Genomic DNA, 21,675 nt, shown 5'->3' with positions numbered 1-21,675 from the left:
ACAGGTTTCCCAGTGCCCAGGTTGATCCTGTCTAACTTTGGGCTCTTCCCCAAGGAATTTGGGTGTAAAGCTCCAATAAACAGGCACTGGTTAATGCATGGCTCTTCTGAGGGTGACCTTGCACAGCTGAGAAGTAATCCTTGATCTAAATGCTGGGGAATAAATTCATGATTTAGGAGCATCCACCCTCCCGCTCTAATGATTCCTGAGGGCTAGAAGGGGTAATATTAAGGAATGTTGAATAAATCTGAAGCTCCTGATTTGGCCCAAATAGCATCTAGGAAGTATGATTTTATGAAAAATAGAATATTTTTCAATCTGTGAGGAAATAGGTGATCCATTCTTGAAGGAAATAATGAAGTTTTCTTTGTGGATGCTCTGTCTTTACCTTTCCACACGGTGCTTGAGACAACTCTACAGCCTGTTCCCATTAAAAAAAAAAAAGCCCCAAACCCTAAAAATAGCATGAAGAGATCTCTGAAATGGCTTAATACTTGGCAGCCCTCAAAGAGCCTGAGGGTTTTCCTAGCAGTATTCTCCAGGGATCAATACTGGGCCCAAATCTATTGAAAACGTTCATGAATGAGCGGGAGGTTGATATTAAATCCCGCAGATAAAATATTCAGCAGAACAACGATGAGCTCAGCACCAACCTCCAGCAGGGCACAGCGGCTGGACGGCTTTGGCTCCCTCAGACAAAACAAACACAAACTTTGCTGTCTCACAGGAAGGGATTTAGGTCAGCCTGGCAAGTGGGAGATGTGTCCTAGAAAGCAATGACTGAAATGGATGAGCGGCCCATTCCTTCACATCCTTCCCAAGGGTTTTTTTTAAATTTTTTTCCTCATCTGGCCTGTGTTAGAAGCAGGTTGACATCATCCTGCACCCTTGGAGGAGTGCAGGGGAGTGGGAGGGCTGTGGTCAGGCTCTGTGGCCAGACATGACAAGAAGGACTAAAAACCCACAAAAATTATTTGTAGTGGGAAGGGTGAAAACATCTCAGTGTTCATTTATCAGTAGGAAGGTTGAGGAATAACATAGTCAGGATCTCTGAGCATCTTCAGGGGGTGCAAACAGCAGGTTAAAGGGCTTTACAACCTGGAAAAGAAAACTAAAATGAAGATCAGTGGTTGGAAGCCAAAGCCTGATGAATTCACATGAAAAGTAAGTTGTGTGCAAGCTTTTTATGGTGTGAGTGATCAGCTGCTGGAACAAGCTGCCATTTGGAGGATTCTCCCTTTTCCTGGTATCTTCACATCATAATGGGAGGTCTTTCTAAGGCAAGATGCTTCAGCTAAACCCAGATTATCTTAGGTTCAGCCTAAGAGTAGTGGCCTGTGATGTACAGGAGGTGAGGACAGATGATGTAGTGGTCCCTTCTGATCTCAAAAGTTATGCATTTATATGATCCTGGAATTAAATATCCTTGGGCTTTCATTTTATGGCAAGATGAATGCCTGGGAAAACACGTGTAGTGCTTCATCCCTTGAAATATGGGCGCTGGGATGGAGCAACCCTGCCTGCACTCAGAAAGAATTCTGCATTTCAAGCCCCCTTTGTGAGGTAAAACCACACAGAGAGGGAGCTGGGCTTCGCTGGGATCTTCTTTCCTCTAATTCCACGCTGAAACAAAAAGCAGGGATATAGCTAAAGACAAATGGATGTGCCCCAAAAGAGTGGCCTGCATCTCTGCCTGGCTGCTGCCTCTTTTGGCAGCACTAATTACCCCCCAAACCTTGAGGGCTCCCACAGGCGCCAGCTGAGCAGGGAGTGCTGTCTGCTTTTCTCTCCTTTAATAAACTGAGACATAAATTTAAGGGCTTGGGAAGAGCCTGCTTCACATTTTCTCCCTGGATCCTGCTTAACTCTTGAGTGAAACCCTCAGGAAGGCTGCTGGTGGTGAGAGCTCTGGAGAGGCAGAGGTGCTGGGATAGCCCTGAAAGCCCCAAATTTGGGGCTGAGGGTTGGGTTGGTGTGTGTTTGCTCAGGAACAGCTGCAAGGAAAAGTTATCGTGGCTCTCCATGCCTCACATCTGGAGATTCTGGGCTGCAGATTAACCAGTGTGACCTCAGAACTCTTCAGCTGATGTTATCACTCTGATTGATGCTGCCCGTGGAGCTCCTGTCAGAGAGATTTGAGAGCACTGCATGGAGAATGAGGTGCAACAGGAGAGGAGGCAGTGATAGGAGGAGAAAATTTGGAGTGGGGCGTGTGTGAGGGTGTCTGGGAGCAATCCAAATGCCCCTTTTTGTGGCAAGAAATGTGGGCTCTGGGGAGCTGCGTGAAGATCAGTGCCACTGCACACTCACTCAGCTAAAAGCAATCAAGTTCTACGAGTTACCTGCCTCTGATAAAACAATCACAGGTCGATCTGATGTGTTGTGTTTGTCACCTGGGATGAGCCTGAGGGATGTGGACACAGCCCTGTGCCTCAGACTGAGAGGTGACACCCTGCTAGAGGCAGTGGTTTAGCAGTTTTTGGTGAGATCAGATAGTGATGGCTACAAAGAGATGACCTCGGCCACCACTTAGCCTCTCCTTTTGCCCAAGGTGTGGCTAAAAAGGGTAAATAAATGGTTAAAAGAGAAAGGATGAGCACAAGTCTGATGAGGAGAGACTGAGGGAGCTGGAAAAGGAGAAAAGGAGGCTCAGGGGGGACCTTGTGGCTCTGCACAAGTCCCTGACAAGAGGGGACAGCCAGGGGGGTCGGGCTCTGCTGCCAGGGAACAGGGACAGGATGAAACAGCCTCAAATTGTACCAGGGGAGGTTTAAGTTGGATATTAGGGAAAATTTGTTCATGGAAAGGGTGGTCAGGCTTTGGAACAGACTGCCCAGGGCAGTGGTGAAGCCACCATCACTGGAAGTGCTCTAAAGCCGTGGATGTGGCACTTGGGGACAAGGTCAGCGGTGGCCTTGGCAGGGCTGGGTTGGACCCCACGATCTTGGAGGGCTTTTCCTGCCTTAAATTATTCTGTGATCAGAGATAGGGGGTGGTTTCCATGTAGGAGGTTACTGGAGAAGCAGGAGCTCCTCAGCCTTGAAGGAGGTGAGCTGGGGTATACAGAGAGATTGGCAAATTTAGGAGTGGATGGATAGGAACTGACTGCTCAACACCTCTGCAAATACAAGAATTACAGGGCATGAAATTAAACTGTTGAAAAATCAAGTCCTGAACAAATGAAAGCAGGTGATTCCTTCAAGCAGCGGGCTCTGGATCTGTGGAAATCCCTGGCAAAGCGTGCTGTGGATGCAACAATGCAATTTCAAGGATAAACATGAATAAATAAATAAATAAATAAATAAATAGCTCTTTGGGTCATGATGAAGAGACAGACAAGATGCACAAGTTCCCCTGAATGAAAATAGCCAAAGGCTGGGCAGCTGCTGGGGACATAAATGTGTTTACCCTGGTCCTGTGCTTTCCTTTTAGGCCACGGCTGAAGAACTGGGATATGTGGGGTGTTGGTCCCAGCCAGTAGAGCTGTTCCTGTGTGGAATCATGGGGGTTTAAAAATCTGATTGTAACTGAAAAAAGGGAATTTATCAAACTGCCCAAATTCCTGCACAAGGGAGCTTGAGCAACACAATCCTTCAGGAGCTGCCTGGGTCAGGAGTGGTGGAGCCAGAAACCTGGAGAGGGTTGGGATGCTCGGGGAGAGAGAGGAGGCAAAGTTCCTCCAGGCAGTTGGATGAGGATGAGGATTAGGATGGAACTTCATAGCCCAGGGAGGTATTAAATGTGTAAAGATGGAGTTTGTAGTGGTGACAGGATTGAATTGATGGGCATGGACACAATAAGGTACCTGAGAGGGCTGCTGAGGAGAGTTAATCAATGGGAAGATGCTCACTGATAACTGAGGATAAGGATCCCTTCCCTGATGATCTTTAAGGCCCCTTCCAACCCAAGCCTTTCTCTGATTCTGTGGTGGGAACATCTGGAAAGACAGTGGGACAACATGACCTGGCAAGCACCATCACCAGCAGGAACAGCTCTTAACTTCTCCCTGTGTGTTTTATGTTCAAGCCTCCACCAGGAACCTTCAAGGGGTGCTGGGCTTTGACAAACCCCTTGCAGTGGCACGAATTCTTCACAGGTCCCAATTAAATCTATTTATAACCTTTTTGGAGCTGGGTAACAATCCCTCCCTTGCTCAGCAGCCACGCTCCAATGGCCACACAGGGCCCAGCTCTCATTAAACCAGGGCTGGCCCTGCATTAATTGTGACATGAGGCTCCTTTTTTTTTTTTTTTTTTTTTTTCTTTTTTTAGGCCTTTGAACACAAATGTTTAGCCAGACCTCATTTGTTTCACAGTTTACAGAGTGAAATGCTTGACCATGGGATCAAGATTTTGTGTAAACAAGGCAGGGGGATGTGAAGCTACCTGGATGCAGCAGGGAGAAAAGGGGATGGATGCTGCAGGCAGAGGAAGCTGCTGGCCAGAGCTGATGGTTTGTGGGGTGGGGAAGAAGGTGGTTGGTTTCATCAGGTTTGGATAAAATCACCCTTCTCTCCTTCCACACCTCTGAGCTGGTGGACTCTGATTTTTAGAAGGAAATTTAAAGATTTCCCTGCCTTGTGCCAATGGGATGCAATCCCAGCTGGGGAAGGGCTTGGCAGTCTTGGTAAGGGAAAAATGAGTGAATTTGGTGGAAATCTGAACTGATACCTCCGAGTGTGTGGAACACTTTTCAACCTGCAGGATGCCAACCAAGCTGCCAGCAGGGTGCTGTGTCCCCTGCTCCTCCTGGAGTGATGTTTTTGGGAGGGCAGTCACTGTGGAGAGGAGGAATTCTTTGAAGAAGGGACAGCACGGGGGGAAGGCAGTTGTAAAGGGAAAACTGAGAACCTGCCAAACCTTAAAGAAAAGAACTGGGATAATCTTTGTTAGTTGTTCCCCTGTAAATACAGCCAGAACAGAGAGCAGGGATGAGGCTGGTGTGAGGGCTGTGACAGAGCAGATGGGGAGAGGATCTTGTTCAAACACAGCCCCTGTCACCACAAGGGCTCTGGAGATCTGCAATGGTGCACAAGCTGTGGAACACAAGGATTTGCTATAGCACTCTCCAAGAAATTAAAGAAAATACGTTTTGTGTTGTGACTGGTTATTCTGGTGCTGAGACCAGGAGGAGGGGAGGCCTGGACAATATTTGAGTGACAAAATTTGAGGAAGAGCAGGAAATGAAGTGTGGCGTTGGTGTGGTGAGTCACCTCGCCCAGTGACTGTGGTGTACATTGTAAATGTCTCCACCTGACCTGGCTGTCCAGACTCCTTTATATGCAGGGAACAGACACAGGCACATCCAGGGTGTGATTTATCTCATCCCTGCTTGACATCTAAAACAGAGAGCAGACAAATCCTGCCCTGCAAAAGGTCTCTCCTTCGACAGAGCACGAGTTTCTAGCTTAGAATTGGACTCTGATGTTGCAGACAGAGTTTAGTGAGAAGGCAAAGCCCTCACTTTTCACACCTGCCATGACAGAGCTCTTCCCCACAAGCTGCAGGTCTGACAGGCTTGATAGATCAGAAATGAAGCCCAGCGTGGTTTTCATAGAAAACCCCTGATCTGAGGAGTTTTCTGAGCCAGCTGCAGGGCAGGGTCCTGCCAGGAGATGTATGAAGAGAAGAACTGCACTGCAAGGCGTGCAAAGCAAATTTCATTGCTGTAGGAGCAACAATCTCATCCTGAGAGCTTCTGATGGGAGCTGCCAATGCTCAGCCTCACCTCAAAGTTTCCTGGAGCTGCTGCCACAGTGGCTATGGGCATCAAATCTTTCTATTCCACTTGCTGTACCTCTGTCGGTGTGAGTGTTGTGTGGTTGTGGCTGAGGATTTGTTCTGGCAACACCAGAGTGGAGAAATCTCTCACCAAAGGTGCCCAGAACAGGGACAGGAGAGGAGGAGAAACAGCAAACACGCAGCTGGAGGTGGGCACACAGATCCAGAACAAGGATATTTGATCAGGTAATTTATCCTGCCACGTAGCAGGACACTGACCCCCACTTCAATTATTGTGTCACTTGTCCTTGACAGCTGCTGCTGCTTCCAATTAACGCTCCTAATTAAAGCCCCTAGTTTTCCAAGGATGTAAGCATGGATTTACTGGGAAGGGGCATTCAATGAAGAGGCAGAGCTTGGGGATGTCTGATGAGAAATGACATTCCCTGTCCCAGTGGGACTGGCAAGTTTTGTGCTCATCCTGCAGAAGTGGCAGGCTGGAATTAAACCCGGATCCTCATCTCCATCCCCACAGGAGCAGCTCCTCTCCCACCAGTCTGACATCTCCCTGTGTGTGAGTCCTGCTCCTCACCAGGGTAATCAATGTGCTTCAGATCCCCGGGCTTTGCTTTTCCCTGTTCCTGCTTTTTTTTTTTTTTTTTTTACGGGGTCTGTAGGTCAGTTAATAAGGCACAGGATATCAAACATGACAGAGGAAATCCAAATCCCTTTGTCCATAATTCAGGCCAGAATAAAATCAGCATCCTGGGATGCTGTGCAGGTGACTGAACACTCATTGACTGTTAAAGGTGCAGAAATGCTTCAACCTGTGGTTCTTTCAGGGGTTTTTTGCCTTCCTCTATTTAATAAACTGTATTATCATGAACACTCTATTCAGGGCTTTGAAATCCAATAAGCTCCACTCTTAATCTTGCTGCAGTTTTTTGGGGGGCTGGCTGAGCCTCGAAAGATAGCAGCATTCACAGAACCCACATGGCTTGACAGAGCCACTGTGCAGTGTTTTGGAAATGTATCTTTTGACTGTTGGGAAGGAAATTGGCTACTTAAGATGCCTTTTTGTACATTTAAATTAACTTACTCCATCAGACTGAATAAATCCTGCCACTGTATTAACATCCAATTATAACAACAGAGATTGAGCAGTGATTCAGGTTTGGACCAGAATGTTGGCAGTTTAAGGGGAAAAAGAAGTAATATACATTGAAATAAAAAAGTCAAAAATGGGAGCCAGAAAATTGTGACCGAGCACATAGCAGGAGCTTTTGTGAATGTATAATGGCAGAAGCAGGAGCCAAATTTCTAACAGGATTAGCTGTTACTGCCTATCAGATCCAAAAAACTCAATCATTTTGTTTTAAATGACTTTTTGTAACTCATTCATACCAGAAATAGGGAGGGGAAGGGAGGCTGGAGAATCTGCAGTTTGGAATTCAGGCAGGATCAGAGGTGAGGTGTTGTGTGAAACACCCTGAAGGAGCAGTCCAGCTCTGAACCATTCAGCACTTTGCAGATTTTGCCAGATCTTTAAGATATCTTTGTGAGCCAGAACCTTGTGAATGATTTCTTCGGGGAGCAGTGAATGAATGTGTTGATGAGGTAAAATATCTCTTCCAATCCTGCTGCAGCCATGGCAGCTGGGTCTGCTCGTTGTTCCCTTCCTGCCCTTGAGAAGGACACAAGATTCACCTTCCCCTTGTCCCACCCTGGCTCTGGGATTGCTTCTCACTCTGGGTCAGAGATCACCCATCCCTCTGTCCTGCCATGGGCAGCTCTTTGGAAGCCCAGCAGCTCCTGGATGCCCACCAGGTGTGTGGACAGGCATCTGAAGGGGCCTTACCTTCATATTTTCAATATTCCAATGGCCCAGAGCCTAAATATGTTGTACTTGATAACCTCACTGAGCAGGTGTTACCCTCACTGAGCTTCCTCCTCAAACCTGCTCAGATATAAACCCAAATCTTCAGAGACACTGAGAGCTCTCCCTTCTGCTGCTGGGACCTCACCTTCAGCTCCAGCTCTCCTTGATAAAATGGGGACATGTGGGGATAGAATCAGGGAATATCCTGAGTTGGAAGGGGCCTGTGAGGATCATCCAGCCCAGCTCCTGGCCCTGCACAGACACCCCAACAATCCGACCCTGAGAGCTTTGTCCAGATGCTCCTGGAGCAGCCTTGGGAATGTGCCCATTCCCTGGGGAGCCTGGGCAGTGCCCAGCACCCTCTGGGGTAGAACCTTTTCCTGATATCATGTATTTCCCTAAAATGTGGGATATAAGCCCTGAGAACAACAGCAGCCTGTTCTTACATCCATACATTGCGCTGGCACAAAGTATCAGTGAAGCTGTGACCACTGCAGGAATATAAATGACTCCAAAATTAGAAAAGGACACTTTCCTTTTCTAATCCTGCTGAATCCCTGGTTATATGTGGACAGCAGTCTCAGGCATGTGGTGGATTCTTGGATTTGTCCTGTGCAGGGCTAAGGATTGAACCTCGATGATCCTTGCAGGTTCCGTCCAGCTCAGGATATTCCAGGATTCCGTGACATTTTCTTCAAAATGTTGAATCCAGGTTTCACTCCCATGAAAAACCAGGGGTAGGGACCCCTCTCCAAGGTTGGGAAACAACCTTGAAGAGTTTTTCAGGCTTTCAAAGGATGGAGAAGGGGTGGAAGGAGTAAGCACAGCCTGGTTTGCCATGGAGATTTCCACCCCTAGCCCTTCATTCCAGTGAATAATGGCAAGGCTCTGTAACTGGGAGGCTGCAGGGACTTCCCTTCTGCTGATATTTTAGTGGCAGCACAAAAAGCTGGCTGCTCCCTGGAGGGGACACACTCAGCTCTCAAACCCTTCAAGGTGGAAAGCTGAGCTGAATTCATTACAGTTTGTGCTCCAAAAAGGAAAATAAGACCTCTGATGTGCCTTATTTGCTTGATGTTCTTTCTCTTTTCAGCAGACGACCCTTAGGTGGCTTTTCTTTCAGTTGCAGCTCCTTTGTTTTTTTGTGGTTTCTCTCTGCATTAATTGGGAGGTCTGACACTTCTAGCCCAAGACATTTATCAGCGTGGTACAGTTTTAATTAATCTCACAATAAAGCTGCTAGAGGTGAACTTGTAAAAGGATATTTGGGGCAGGAATAATGCACATGGAGACACGGGACACAGGATTTGGGATGGGGGAAGCTCGTGGCACATCCCTGTGGCCTCTGGGACAGCAGCACAAGCCAGGTGTGCTCCTAAAAACAACACATAGCCCACAAAATGTACCCAAACACACTGAAAAGAAAACATTTCTGCAAAGATGAAGGTCTGGGTTCCCAGTAGGTTCCTCCTGCCACTGGAATGAGCTTGGATAGCCTTTGATGGCTAATTAACTAATAAGAATAAAGCATACAGAGACCACCTTTTACCTACTCTTCTAATAGCAATTTGCCAAGAAATGGCAAATTTCAGTCCTCTAGGGCTTCTTTCTTGTACCTGTATCAGAGCCACAAGTGGATTTTCACTCTGAACATTCAAGCCAGGATCACCAGGTGTTGGAAAAATTCATTTTCTGATCTAAACTTCTTAAGCACGGCTCACTTCTATCAGACAGGTGTAAACTGTCTCAGAAACGAGGGTGGATGGAGCTATCTGGAGCTAATGAGGACAAATCAAGCAGCACCATATGTCAAACTGAGGGTGGTTTGGGTGGGAACTGCAGAGCCAAACCCAACTGTGCTCACAAAATTCTAATTGCCAGGTGGGAATTGCATCTGCATTGAGGAATGGCAGATTTAGTCTTTCAAAACTGAATTATCTGCTTCTTCTTCAAGTTCTCTGGTGGCCACAGTGCAGTCACGGCCAAGCTTGATGTGATCGAGATAAAATAACTCACAATATCTTTTTCTCAGGTGGAAATAAGAGGTGGGAATAGCTGACATAATAAATTATAATGTTTCCACCTTTTGGTATCTTCTTGTAAAAAAGAAATTATGTCTTTTTAGAATTTGGATTTAACACAGACTATTGGGTTCAACAAGTTTAATTGAGGCGTAAAATTTATTCTTCATGAATAGGTGATGCCTGCTTGATCACAAGTTTAAGGAATGTGGAACAACCTCATTAATGGCCAAAGAATCTTAATTATTAAACTTCTTGAAAGAATCACAGAATCTTGGAAAACACCTTTAAGATCATTAAATCCAACCATTAACTCACCACTCCAAGGCCACCATAATTAGAGAAGTCTGAGTGACTCCCTCCCTGTCCTGTTCTTATGCTCTGTGGTCTGTTCTGATTGTGTTTTTATGCTCATGGCAATAGATTCCGTCAAGAAAAGTGAGTTTGTGTTGGGTTTTGTTTGTGTTTTTCCCCCCATTCTCACTTTCTCATTAAAGCCTTTCAGTAGCTGCAGTTGGTTCCTCTGGGTGACTTGGCACAGGCAGTGGTGCAATGGTAAACAAACCCCATCGTGTGTCTACCTGAAGTTTTCTAAAGCTTCTGCCACTTGCCAGAGGCAAAACTGCACATTCTCAGCTTTTGCTTATAGACTATCAGCTGGGACTTGTGGCTAGGGGTGAGAAAAATGATTTCTGATACAACCAGAAAAGGTCCTCATTCGGAGCTGGAATTTTGCCTGAGATATATTTATATCTATCTACTTATGCTAGAATAATAATAATAATAAAAAAATTAAAAGAGCCAGCTCTTGGTTCATTTACAGACGCAATCAAGATGGATCTTAGTCTGTCACTCCACAGCTCCAACTCTCCTGAATGTTGTGCCAAGTAAAAAATTGTCCCTGGGATCCAGGTGTATTCCCCCGTCATTTGTCAGGAGTAACTGCTCTGCAGTTTAGAGCTGGCAGTTCTCCGTGGCGTTTCATCAGGATAATACCACACTCCATCATCTGAGGGAATAAACTCTCCCTGCTGACAGGAACTGGGGTGAAGACACCAGCAATTGAGTGGATATTACAGAGGCTCTCTGAAGCTTATTCAATGGAAAAGGGGCTATCAGGTCATTGGGCCCAAATTGTGTGTTTGGCTTCAAAAGCTGCGAGGGGCTTACAGAACCTAAGAGGAATCAAAAGCGCTGGTCTGTGAGACAGGAGGTCAGGCTGGGCAGTCCCTTCAACCTTTGAGAGCTCGCGCTGAAATACTTTAATTAAAAAGGAAAAATGAAAGAAAAACAGATGATAAAATGCGTTATTTTGGCAGTACGTGGGTGTTCCGGGTCCTACTCTAATGCCTTCTGAGCTGCAACAGCAGGGCTGCAGCAAGAAAATATCCAGCCTGTTGGTGTTTGTCCTTTCCCTGCTGGGAGCAGCCTCTCCAGGGATGGGACAAGTGAAAATATCCAGCCTGTTGGTGTTTGTCCTTTCCCTGCTGGGAGCAGCCTCTCCAGGGATGGGACAAGTGAAAATATCCAGCCTGTTGGTGTTTGTCCTTTCCCTGCTGGGAGCAGCCTCTCCAGGGATGGGACAAGTGAAAATATCCAGCCTGTTGGTGTTTGTCCTTTCCCTGCTGGGAGCAGCCTCTCCAGGGATGGGACAAGTGAAAATATCCAGCCTGTTGGTGTTTGTCCTTTCCCTGCTGGGAGCAGCCTCTCCAGGGATGGGACAAGTGAAAATATCCAGCCTGTTGGTGTTTGTCCTTTCCCTGCTGGGAGCAGCCTCTCCAGGGATGGGACGAGTGAAAATATCCAGCCTGTTGGTGTTTGTCCTTTCCCTGCTGGGAGCAGCCTCTCCAGGGATGGGACAAGTGAAAATATCCAGCCTGTTGGTGTTTGTCCTTTCCCTGCTGGGAGAGGATGGGACAAGTGATGGCTGGAAGGAGGCACGGGCAAAGGGAGTGGAGCTAAAGCTTTCCTGGGACCAGCAGTGGGGACTGGTGGTGACAGGAGGTCATGGCAGGGAGACAAAGACATCACAAGACCTCAGTTCTCACAGAAAGCCAGGAAGAGTCCAAAACCAGAGAGATCAATGAGATCCAGGGAGTTTAACTTGCTGCAGAAGATCCCCCGTTGTCCAATTGAAATTAATTGATTTAATCCCAAGGTACCCTGTCCCTACAGCCTGCCTGATTTGCTGATGGCTGGGAAATCCTGCAAGTGAACTAATTTGGCAATGGATGAAGGGCTACAGGGCGAGGGAAAGGCCACAGGGGATGTGGCCAGGATGTGGACAGGGACTGCAGCAGGCTGAGCTCTGCAGCAAAGCATCCACATCCCTCTGCCTGCCCCAGGCCCGCCCAGAGGCACCAGGGTGTTGGAACTGAGAATTCCAGGCTTTCTGTGCTGGCAGGCACTGATCCCCAGGCAAACACTGCATTCCACCTGAGGCCTTGGAACAGACTTCCAAAATTGAGTGACAGCACTGGGATTGTGGGTGTGGAGTTTGAATAGAAGTGTGTGATATCACAGGGTGGAAAACTTAGAGTTTAAGGGTTTAGAATAAAGTAATATATATATATATAAAGTAAGATGAAGGTTTTAGGGCAGAGGCAAGTCCTTCTTTACCTTCTTCTTCATGGGTCTGGGTGGTGTTTTGTAATTGGAGAGAAAAGTCCACATTGTGGGCCAGGGGTGGTTGGTTATTGGGTTAAAAGTAAAAACAATTTAGGTGTCATTTCTTGATTGGACAGTTTGTCCTTAAAAGGCCTTGTAGAGAGATAGAGAGAGAGCCATTTTCTACTTTGTTAGCCAGAAGTGCTGTAGAACTCTTGGCTTGTGAGACTGTGCTATAGATAAGAGTTAAAAAACATCTGAGTCCGAACACAAAACACCCTCTGGAGCATTTAATCCCAACTCTGGCAGAAAAAGAAGACAAAAAGCCAAACCAGGGGAAGGGGACAGGGAGGGTGGCACCTCCATGGAGCCGTTCTGAGCCGTGTGAGAAGCCTGACAGGTTGTCCCCTTTCCTCCTGCAGCTCACCAGGGTGCCCGTGGAGTCGTGCAGCCAGCACGAGACCTGCAGCGAGTGCCTGGGCTCGGGAGACCCCCACTGCGGATGGTGTGTCCTTCACAACACGTGAGTACCTGCTGGGGCTGTCACCACCCCAGCCCTGCTGCCCCGACACCTGCCTCGGGCTAAAATGCTGTCTCAACCCCTCCAAAAAACTCCCTGGGACTTGCTGGGGAGAGACTTTGCTGAATTATGAAGGATATTTTTGGAAGATGAGGGGAAAGAAGGGTGGTGGAGGCTGGACGGAGCTTCTCCACTGCTGGATCCACAGTTTGCTGTCTGCACCAGCAAAGCAGCCTGATGTGGTTTGAATCCAGCACTCCAGCAGCTCTTCAATGGGTCACATTGTCCTGGTGGTTCCCATTCCAATCAAGGGAATTTGACCCTGACGTTTACCCCTTGTCTCAGCACCTCCAGCTTTCCACTGCTGAACCTCTCCTCTTTTGGGCTTGTCATGATCCCCATCACCCTTAGAGAGGAACCAGATCCCAGTAAACAACATGGGATCCACTCCAAGGTAGTTTTCATTGGGACCCTATGGTTTAACAGGCCAAGCAGGGGCCTCATTCCACTCTTCCATTATTTTGTTTTACTGGTTTATCCTCACAAGGATCCCTGGATCCGGGTGCCCTCAATACTGGGATATCAGCTCATTGGCTCATTTCTCCTGAGGCTTTTTAAGGATGCTGTTAATCTTGAAGCTTTCTCTCTGCAGCCTTTCCCTGAGTGATCTCCTCCTGCAGAGAGCCCTCTGCCAGAGCCCTGGGGAGGGAGGTGTCAGCTTGGCTGAGCTCCTGGCTCTGAGTGGCACGGAGGGTTCATTTGCCCAGCCCCTCTCAGCAGAGGCAGTGGCTGGGCAGTGCACTGGGTCTGTCTAACCCACCAGCTGAGAGTGGCTCTGCAGGGTGTTGTCACTCCAAGGTGTCCTTGGCAGCCTTGGAGGGGTTTTCTGATGGGCCCTGCTCCTTGCAGTGTGTTGGTCTTTCTCCCTCTGAGTTCCCCTGGATTCTTCCTGTGGAGTTGCAAACTCTCCAGGTGGAGACAGGGATCCAGCTGAAGTGATAGACTTTGCTACCTCTCCTTGCCTGGAACAGAAGGGAACAAACCTGGACCATATTCCAACCTTCTGTCGCTGCTCTGAATGCTCTGCTTCTGTCAGCCTGTGTGACCCTCATCCAAAACCACGGCAGTCTGCCTGGTTTCCAGTCAGATCTGGGGGATCCATCCCAAAACACGGCCAAAAATGTGGCTCATGCTCTGGAATTGTTCAAGAGAACCTTGGCAAACCAGTCCTGAATTGTGGTGCGGTGGGTAAGAGCCCAGGAAACTTTCACCCTGCTGACCTGAGGATATTTCCATTTGACACAGAGCTTTACAGTGAGTTCCCATCCCACCTCATCCTGCATCCATCCTGCAGGACACCGTGTGCTTGCTGTCACTGAAGGGACAGCACAGATATGTGCAAGCAGCATAGAAAGGCATGAATTTGTCCATTGACTGCACCACAGCAATGCTGGATATTTCATCTCCTTGCATCCAGGGTCAGCGGCAGCAAACAATCAAAACAAGCAGCAATAAATCCCAAAAAGAGAAAGAAGGGGCACAGACAACTGCAGAGTGTGCAGCAGCTCATCCTGAGGAGTGTTGGAAATGAAATGGAGGGTGATGGGTGGGGTTGGAAATTCAACTTGGTTAAAAAAAAAATCTCTGTGCAGGCTGGATGCTTGAGGGAGAAGTGGGCTGGAGTCTGGACTTGGCTGATGGCAACACCCCCATGCCCTCCTCCCTCTGGTCACTCAAGCTCTGATTCCTTATCTGGAAAAGAGAAATTACCTCTTATTTATGTACTTCACAGCAGGGTCGCTGAGATTGATTCCCTGTGGGATTTTTTTTGAAGCACTTTGAAGGCAAATGTTGTCAAATTCCACTTCAAGTCTGTTGGTTCCCTCTAGTTTTCCTCGCAGTGAGAATGTCTAATTTTCAGTCCTGGTTTGGGAGGGGTTTTCAGTGCAGCCTCAGGTGTTCATTTCTGTCTCAGTTTCCTCATCCTTTTGGGCAGCCCTGAGAGCAAAGGAGCCAATTACATCCCACTCGACAAATTTTGGCTGCACAGGATTTTCAGGGTAAGGACGCTGGAATACTGAGCCTCTAATTAGAAATCTTTGCACATCAGAACCCCTCAAGGCTCATTAACAGACTTTTCCTCGAGTGGGATACGTCACCAACAGCTCCTGCTCAAGGATCCCTGGGGAAAAACGCCATAAACATTTCCCCTCCTGGCTGCTCACCCTTCCCTCTTCCAGTCAGGAATCCCAGGGGATTCCCAGTGCAGGGCTGAATCCAGGGATGTGGGAGCTGCTGGAAGCTGTGGAGAAGGCAGCTGTTCCCTCCTCCTCCAGTATAAACCAGCAAGAGGAACTGGTGGACTGGGGGACAGGTGAAACCTGCCCAAAGCGTTACGACATCTCTTTTTCCATCTCTCCCATGCACAGCTCTCTTATTTTGGGATTTTCCCTCCAAGGGCTGATGCAGCCCCTGTCCCCAGACCCCCATTTCCAACCACCTGAGAGGCCCAGGGCTGCTCCCCATCCATCTTTTCCCGGGCTGTCTGTACAGAGGGCGGCGTGCCAGGGCTCGGGAATCGATTTCCACAGCTCTGCTGTGCTACCCTTACACCGAGAAACTCGAGTCCTCTGAGGGACAGAGGCAGACAGACCCACAGACGGCTGCAGGAGAAGGGGGAGGATTGATCGGGTTCTGCCCCGAGGAGAGGAGCTGATACAGAGCGGGTCACTGGAGATTCTGTCTCTGTATCTTTACCCCGATCTTGTCCCCCCTCCCTTCCCCAGCTCTGCTCCCTTTCCCAGCTCTTTTCAGGCCTCTTTAGGCGGTGATGAATCATTTACTCGGTGTAAATTGGAAGTGTGGCTCTGTGGAGGGAGAGGGAGCAGCGGGGATGGGGCAGGCTGCAAAGCTGGCACTGCGAGGTCACAGCAATGTCACCAGCCCGGACAGGGGGCTGTGGAGAGGGGGGAGAGCACAGCAAAGTTTTCTGCCACCCTGAAATGAATCCAGCAGCTTCCTCCTGGGTCAGATGCTGCACTGTCCCAAGATGCCACCCAAATCTGACCACCCTTCTAATCCCCTGGCAATCCCTCCTGTCTCACCCACATCCAAGCTGCAACCACCCCTCTTCCTTCTCTCCCAACACCAGTTCAAGCTCTTTATCCCCAGAGGAGGGATAAACCCTTCAGCTACTGAAAGAGCCCTCCCTAGATTGGATAGATTGGAATATCTAGATTGATATCCTATCTAGATTGGGTATTTGGAAGGAATTCTTCCCTGTGAGGGTGGTCAGGCCCCTGGCACAGGGTGCCCAGAGAAGCTGTGGCTGCCCCTGGATCCCTGGCAGTGCCCAAGGCCAGGCTGGATGGGGCTTGGAGCACCCTGGGACAGTGGAAGGTGTCCCTGCCCATGGCAGGGGGTGGGATTGGAGGATTTTTGAGGGTCCCTTCCAACCCAAACCATTCCATTATCCAATGCACTTTCACTGGTCCATCTGCCTGTGGTCACCACGCAGGTTTTCAGCCCTGCACAGCACCCCTGGGTTGTGTCTAACTGTCCCAGCTGCCATCAGAATGGAAATTTGGGGTGGAAAAGCAGCGTCCCTGTAGAGAAGGGCAACATTTTATTGCAGGGAAAACCCCTGCTGTGTGCAAAGGGACCCATCCCAGGCTCTGCTGTGTTAGTGACACTCCAAGATTTTGGCTTTGCTGCCTCATTTGATCCCGTGCAACATCCATCAAATTCCAGGAGGAATAGCTGAACACACAGGAGCTCTCCTTAAGGAGGATGCACCCCCAGGCACCAGCCTCCCTCTGCTCTGGAATCTGCCCTTGCAGGTCTAGGGACTCCTTGGCTGGCAGGTCATTAATTGCAATCAGAGGGAAACAGTCCCATTTTCAGGGAAAACTTGTGATATTTCAAAACTTTTTTTTCTTTTTTTTTAACCTACAGCTCACAGTGGCCAATTATTTTTTTTTAATAAGAAATGTTCTTGAAAGCTGTTCTAGAAGGGGCTGATTCCATTTAGTAATTGGAGAATGATTCATTTAGGCTTCGGAGGCCCTTGTTTTGGGGTTTGATTTCAGTTCTTAACAAATTGCTTGGGATTTCAAAATAAAAAGTCATTCTGAAAGGAAGCATTAATTTTTTTATTATTTTTATTTTTCCATTCGAATGAAACATTTGGGCATCTGTGATTTCTTTCTCCCCCAGAAGTCTTTCCCAGCCCTGGAGACTGAGCAAAGCAGTCAACAAGAGCTGTTGGTTTAGAGGAACTGACATTTGCTGCGGAGGGAAGAGGGATGGTTGCAGCATCTCCAGCCTGTCCTGCTTGGAGATATCGAGCCAGGAGCTGGCTCTGCTCCCTGCACTCCTCTGCTCATCTCTGAGGAGCTGCTCCTGTCCTCTGTGTGTCCTTCTGGCACCCAGAGCCTCCCCAGGGCACCCCAGCTGGCCCTGGTGGCTTTGCAGAGCCTGTGCCAGCAGATCCCGCTGCTCCTGAACCTTGGGAATGGGATCCAGTGGCCTCCTGAAGGCATCCTCACCCCAGGGAAGAAGCAGTGACATGAGAGCCTCACATTTGGGCCACACCAGTCCCCTCCCTGCATCCCTTGGGCTCTGAGTTAGTCAAGGGATGGCCAAACTCTGCCTCACAGCTCCTCGGGTGGAGCTGGTCTGGATTGACAGGATCCCTGCTGATATGAGACACCTCAGAAGCCATGGGAGAATTGTTTGGTTTTCCCCCCCCCAAAAAACACCCCCCAAAAAACCCCACCAACAAACAAACAAACAAACAAACAAACAAACAAACCCCACAAAAAAACCAACCAAACAAAAAACCACCAAAAAAAACCCCCCCAAAAACAACCAACCAAACAAAAATACAAAACAAAAAACCCAAAAAACGAAAACAACAACAACAACAAAACAAACAAAAAACAAAAAACAAAAACAAAAAAAACCCAACCAAAACCAAAAAACCCCCCCAAAAAACAACAAAAAAGACCCCCACAAAACAAAAAACCAAACAAAAACAGACAAACAAAAAAAACAAACAGAAAAAAACCCACCCTAGCCCTGTTCAGAGGGTTTTGCTGCAATTCTCTGGCAGCAGACACCCACCCCAGTGTCTGTGGAGTGACCCTCCACATCCTCCTTCTTCCACCTCTTCCCATCCGCCACAGCCCCTTGCATGGACAGCTCATCCACCCCCAAACTCCAGCTCTCCTTTCTAACACAGTATGAAGGGGAAAAAAAGGCATTTAAACAAGCTGTTTTCTAGTGATCACTGCGGAGGGGGAGGGAGGTTTGTTATCCACACTCAGACTCACTGCCAGACCAGGAGAAAAAAAAAAAAGGGAAAGTTCCAAAGTGCATCTCGAGGTGTCTGGGCTCAGCAGGTAACCTGATGCCTCTGGCAGAGCTCATTGATCGTCCCCGGCTTTCACTTTCTTGGTCAAAGTCTTCTGAACCACCAGAGAGTCTCAGGTAACCCCAGCTGCCTGCACAGGCTGCAATAAGACCTTTCTTGAAGGGTCTTTTTCTTGTTTGACTTTCTGCTGTCTGAAAGCCCGTGACTCTTTCAGGCTGAGGGGTTTTGTTCTTTCTCTTAGCCTTTTTTTACCTCCTTGTTTTTTTTTTTTGCTTCCCAGTCTTTTCCTCCAGTGCTGCTTCCAGAAGGGGCTGTGTGGGTCAGGACCCGGTGGGGCAGGAGGCTGGAACATCCCACCCACTCCTGGGGCACTCTGAGCTTTGGCAGTGAGGAAAGAGAGATTTCCTGACTCTTGCAGGGGTCTGTGATCCTGTAAACCCTCCGCTCTCCCTGCCTTGTACTCCCCAGGCTGTTTTGTCCCAAGGTGACAACTGCAGTCCCTCCAATAAGGCAGCAGTTTGGAGGTGTTCTGCACTTGCCTGGAAGGATGAAAAAGCCATAGAATCAGGGAATATCCTGAGCTGGAAGGGATCATCAGTGTCCAGCTCCTGGCCCTGCACAGGACAGCCCCAAAAATCACACCAGGTGCCCAAGAGTGTTGTCCAAGCTCTTCTTGAACTCTGGCAGGGTTGGTGCCATCACCACATTCCTGGGGGGGCTGTTGCAGTGCCTGACACCCTCTGGGTCTCACAATCGTGGCTGGAACCATTTTTATAGGAAAATCATTCTCTATCCTTTCCTGCCTTGATATTGTCCTGCCATGGGGCAGCTCTTGAAGCCTTCAGACACCTGGAGATTTGCTAAAGGTACCTGATAATTGTCCTAATCATCCTGAGGATGGAGCAGCCACACGGAGAATGTGGTTTCCAGCTCAAATCCTGCTTTTCCTTGGGAATCTGTGCCCAGCTGGGCTGTGCCTCCCCATCAGAGAGGAGGCTCAGAGCTACTTCAGTTGTTAAATTCACACCCTGGTGTGTCCGAGGTATTTGTGGACATTTCTCACTGAAAAGGAGATTTCCACTTCTGTGCTGCTGCATGACGGGAAGAAAAACATAAACGCTGGGAAGGAAAGTAATTCCAGGAAAACTGAAGCCTTTCATTTGGTTTGAAAGTCTCCAGTCATTTGTTTGGCAGTCAGTGGTGGCACAGGCAGGAGGGAATGAGCTCTCAGGATGTCTCGGTTTGACTCCTCCCGGGTCACAGCTGGCCTGAGAACCCCTTCCACCTGACAGCAAGGGAAAGTGGAGTCATTTTCCCAAAATTTGCCTTGGCACGGAGCAATTCCCACCTCTTCCCAGGCAGTGATGGAAACTGGAGCCGGTGTTTCAGAGGGAAGAGCAGCAGGGGGGCATCAAAGCATCCTGCCCGAGCCCAGGGAACCTCTAATCTGCCTGCTGAGGTACAGCTAAAGTACCCATCCTTTCACACCTTTGCAGCCCAGGAAATAGCCCCAAACGAGACAGCTCTGCAATGGCCTTTTGAAATGAGATCGGGGCTCTTAGCCCAGGGAGGAGGAGGAAATTCTCGGGACTGGGAGCCTGGCTATTGATGGTGAGAAAGCCCTGAGAGAGAATCAGAGGCTCCTGGGAATCCTGTTTCTCTACAGATAACGTTGAATAAACCCCTCTGAACCAGCCCTCTGAGCAGATACCCAGTCCTGGAGTGTAAGAGCCTGATTGAGAGAGGTGGGACAACAGGCAGCTCTCAAAATGCTGTTTATTGCACAGAAGATGTTACAGCATTTTGGGTAACAGAGCCAGCCTAAAGCTGCCAGCTCCAGCTTATAGACAAGCCTGAAGCCACTTTAGTTCTGGTTACAATGCATTATACAGTTTTCTTTGCTGAGCATCTTAATACATAAAAACCAATCAGCATCATCCACAATACCTTTACATTTGCCTATACCTATCATGACTACTATCATTACCATATTATGTTACAGTTTAAGCTTAAGGTTGTTTTTCTGTTTTCTTGCAGTGGAAAATTCTTAGGCTTTGTTTCTACTTGGTAAAAACATGTTTTTTGTTTGCCTATGGTATCTTTTGCTTTTCCTAAGACTTATTTCTGCTTGCTAAAATCTTCTTTGTTTGTGGTCAACATACCCTTTCCTCTAGCCATGAAACCTCTTTCCAACTCGGCTTAATCTTTGCCTTCTTAATTGTCCAGTAAAAACTGGCTCAGCAATTCTGACTTTAGACATCCTTTGTTCTTCTATATCAAAATTTGGTTTCATTTCTATTCTATTCTCAAGTTCCATATTCAGAGAGCCTTCTGCTAAACTTACATATCAGTAAAACTTTCCTGTTGAACATTCATCTTTCCCAACACTGGAGAACCGACCCATCGCTGCATCCATTCCCTAAATCCCATCGTGTCCCCTTTGGGAGCACTTTTCCTGCTCTGTGAGCTGAGAAGTGCAGGGCAGAGCTGTGCCCTTCACAGGTTGATTATTTCAGTGGCTGTACCTGCCTGAGGCAACTCAGGGACAGCACTGGGCACTGCGGGCCATGAGACGCAGGCGTGTGGTAAATGTGTTTTGATAACAACCTTTCCTTTGATTAGCTTATTTTGCTAGAGGGCAGTGGGGAAGGGTGGGAAGATAATTAGTTTGTGCAGTGGGTTCCAGCAGAAGCTTTCTCCTCCTGCAGCCCTGCGAGTTTGGTGTCCTACTTGGGATTTGCCTCCGTCACAGGAACATTGGCAGCTCAGGTTCAGCGTCGCAGAAAGCTCAGCCCCTTCAGGGGAAGGTCTCTGGGTGAAATATCTGCATATCCCACAGGAGACATCGAGGGAGGGAACAGGGACAGGGAAAAGCTGCATGGCAACCACGAGCAGCCTTAAAAACCTTAAAAATCAGGTGTGCACTGGAGCTGAGATGCAAAGTCACAGGAACACGTCACGCTGAGTGAGAATTCCCTGACTTGAATTGCAACGTGGATGTTGACAGAGCCAGCAGGGAGATTCAGACCCCAAGAAGCAGCAAAATAAGGAATAATTCAGGTCCTTAAACACAGATATATTGAGGATATAAGGAGACTTTGAATTATAGGTGGGTTTTAGTTAGGCAAGGAATTTGTTTCTGTGGTCCATCTCCCTGCTCTTCTGAAAGTGGGGAACCTCAGGTGTGAGATGTTCACCAGGGGCTGACAAATGTGGCACAGAGTCTACTTTTCTTCTGGAGGATAAGATTTGGTCCTGAGGACATCTCAAGTGACTTTAGAGCTCTGTAGATTGGCAACAAAATAGAGCCTCACCCCAGTTTGGGATGTTCTCCCCTGTCAAGTCCTCAGAACGGACAAAATTCCATTTTGCAACTGACCACTCTCACTCCTCCCGTGAATTTTAAAGTCTTGCAATGCCATAACTTGCTAAAGAAGCAGGGCTAGGCTTTGCTGCAGGGCTGTGGCACTCAGAGAGTGTCAGGGAATACGGATGGCTCAGGGAGCTGCCTGTGTCGCTGGGCTATTTGTAGGGAATCTCTCTCTTTTCGGGAA

At 48.2% G+C, this 21,675-nt stretch overlaps 1 protein-coding gene across 1 annotated transcript in view; it reads left to right on the top strand.

The window, feature by feature from the left end:
* The window catches only part of PLXNA4 (plexin A4), a 445,535-nt gene that overhangs the window by 280,077 nt on the left and 143,783 nt on the right, over window positions 1-21,675 (top strand). Inside the window, exon 5 of the mRNA XM_063397126.1 lies at window positions 12,650-12,750. Coding sequence (XP_063253196.1) covers window positions 12,650-12,750 — 101 coding nt within the window. The remainder of the gene's footprint in view (window positions 1-12,649; window positions 12,751-21,675) is intronic.

The sequence above is a fragment of the Prinia subflava genome, chromosome 4 (assembly GCF_021018805.1).
Source record: "Prinia subflava isolate CZ2003 ecotype Zambia chromosome 4, Cam_Psub_1.2, whole genome shotgun sequence".
Taxonomy (NCBI): domain Eukaryota; kingdom Metazoa; phylum Chordata; class Aves; order Passeriformes; family Cisticolidae; genus Prinia; species Prinia subflava.
Note: the sequence above shows the minus strand (reverse complement) of the source record. Positions and strands in the feature narration are given on the sequence as shown.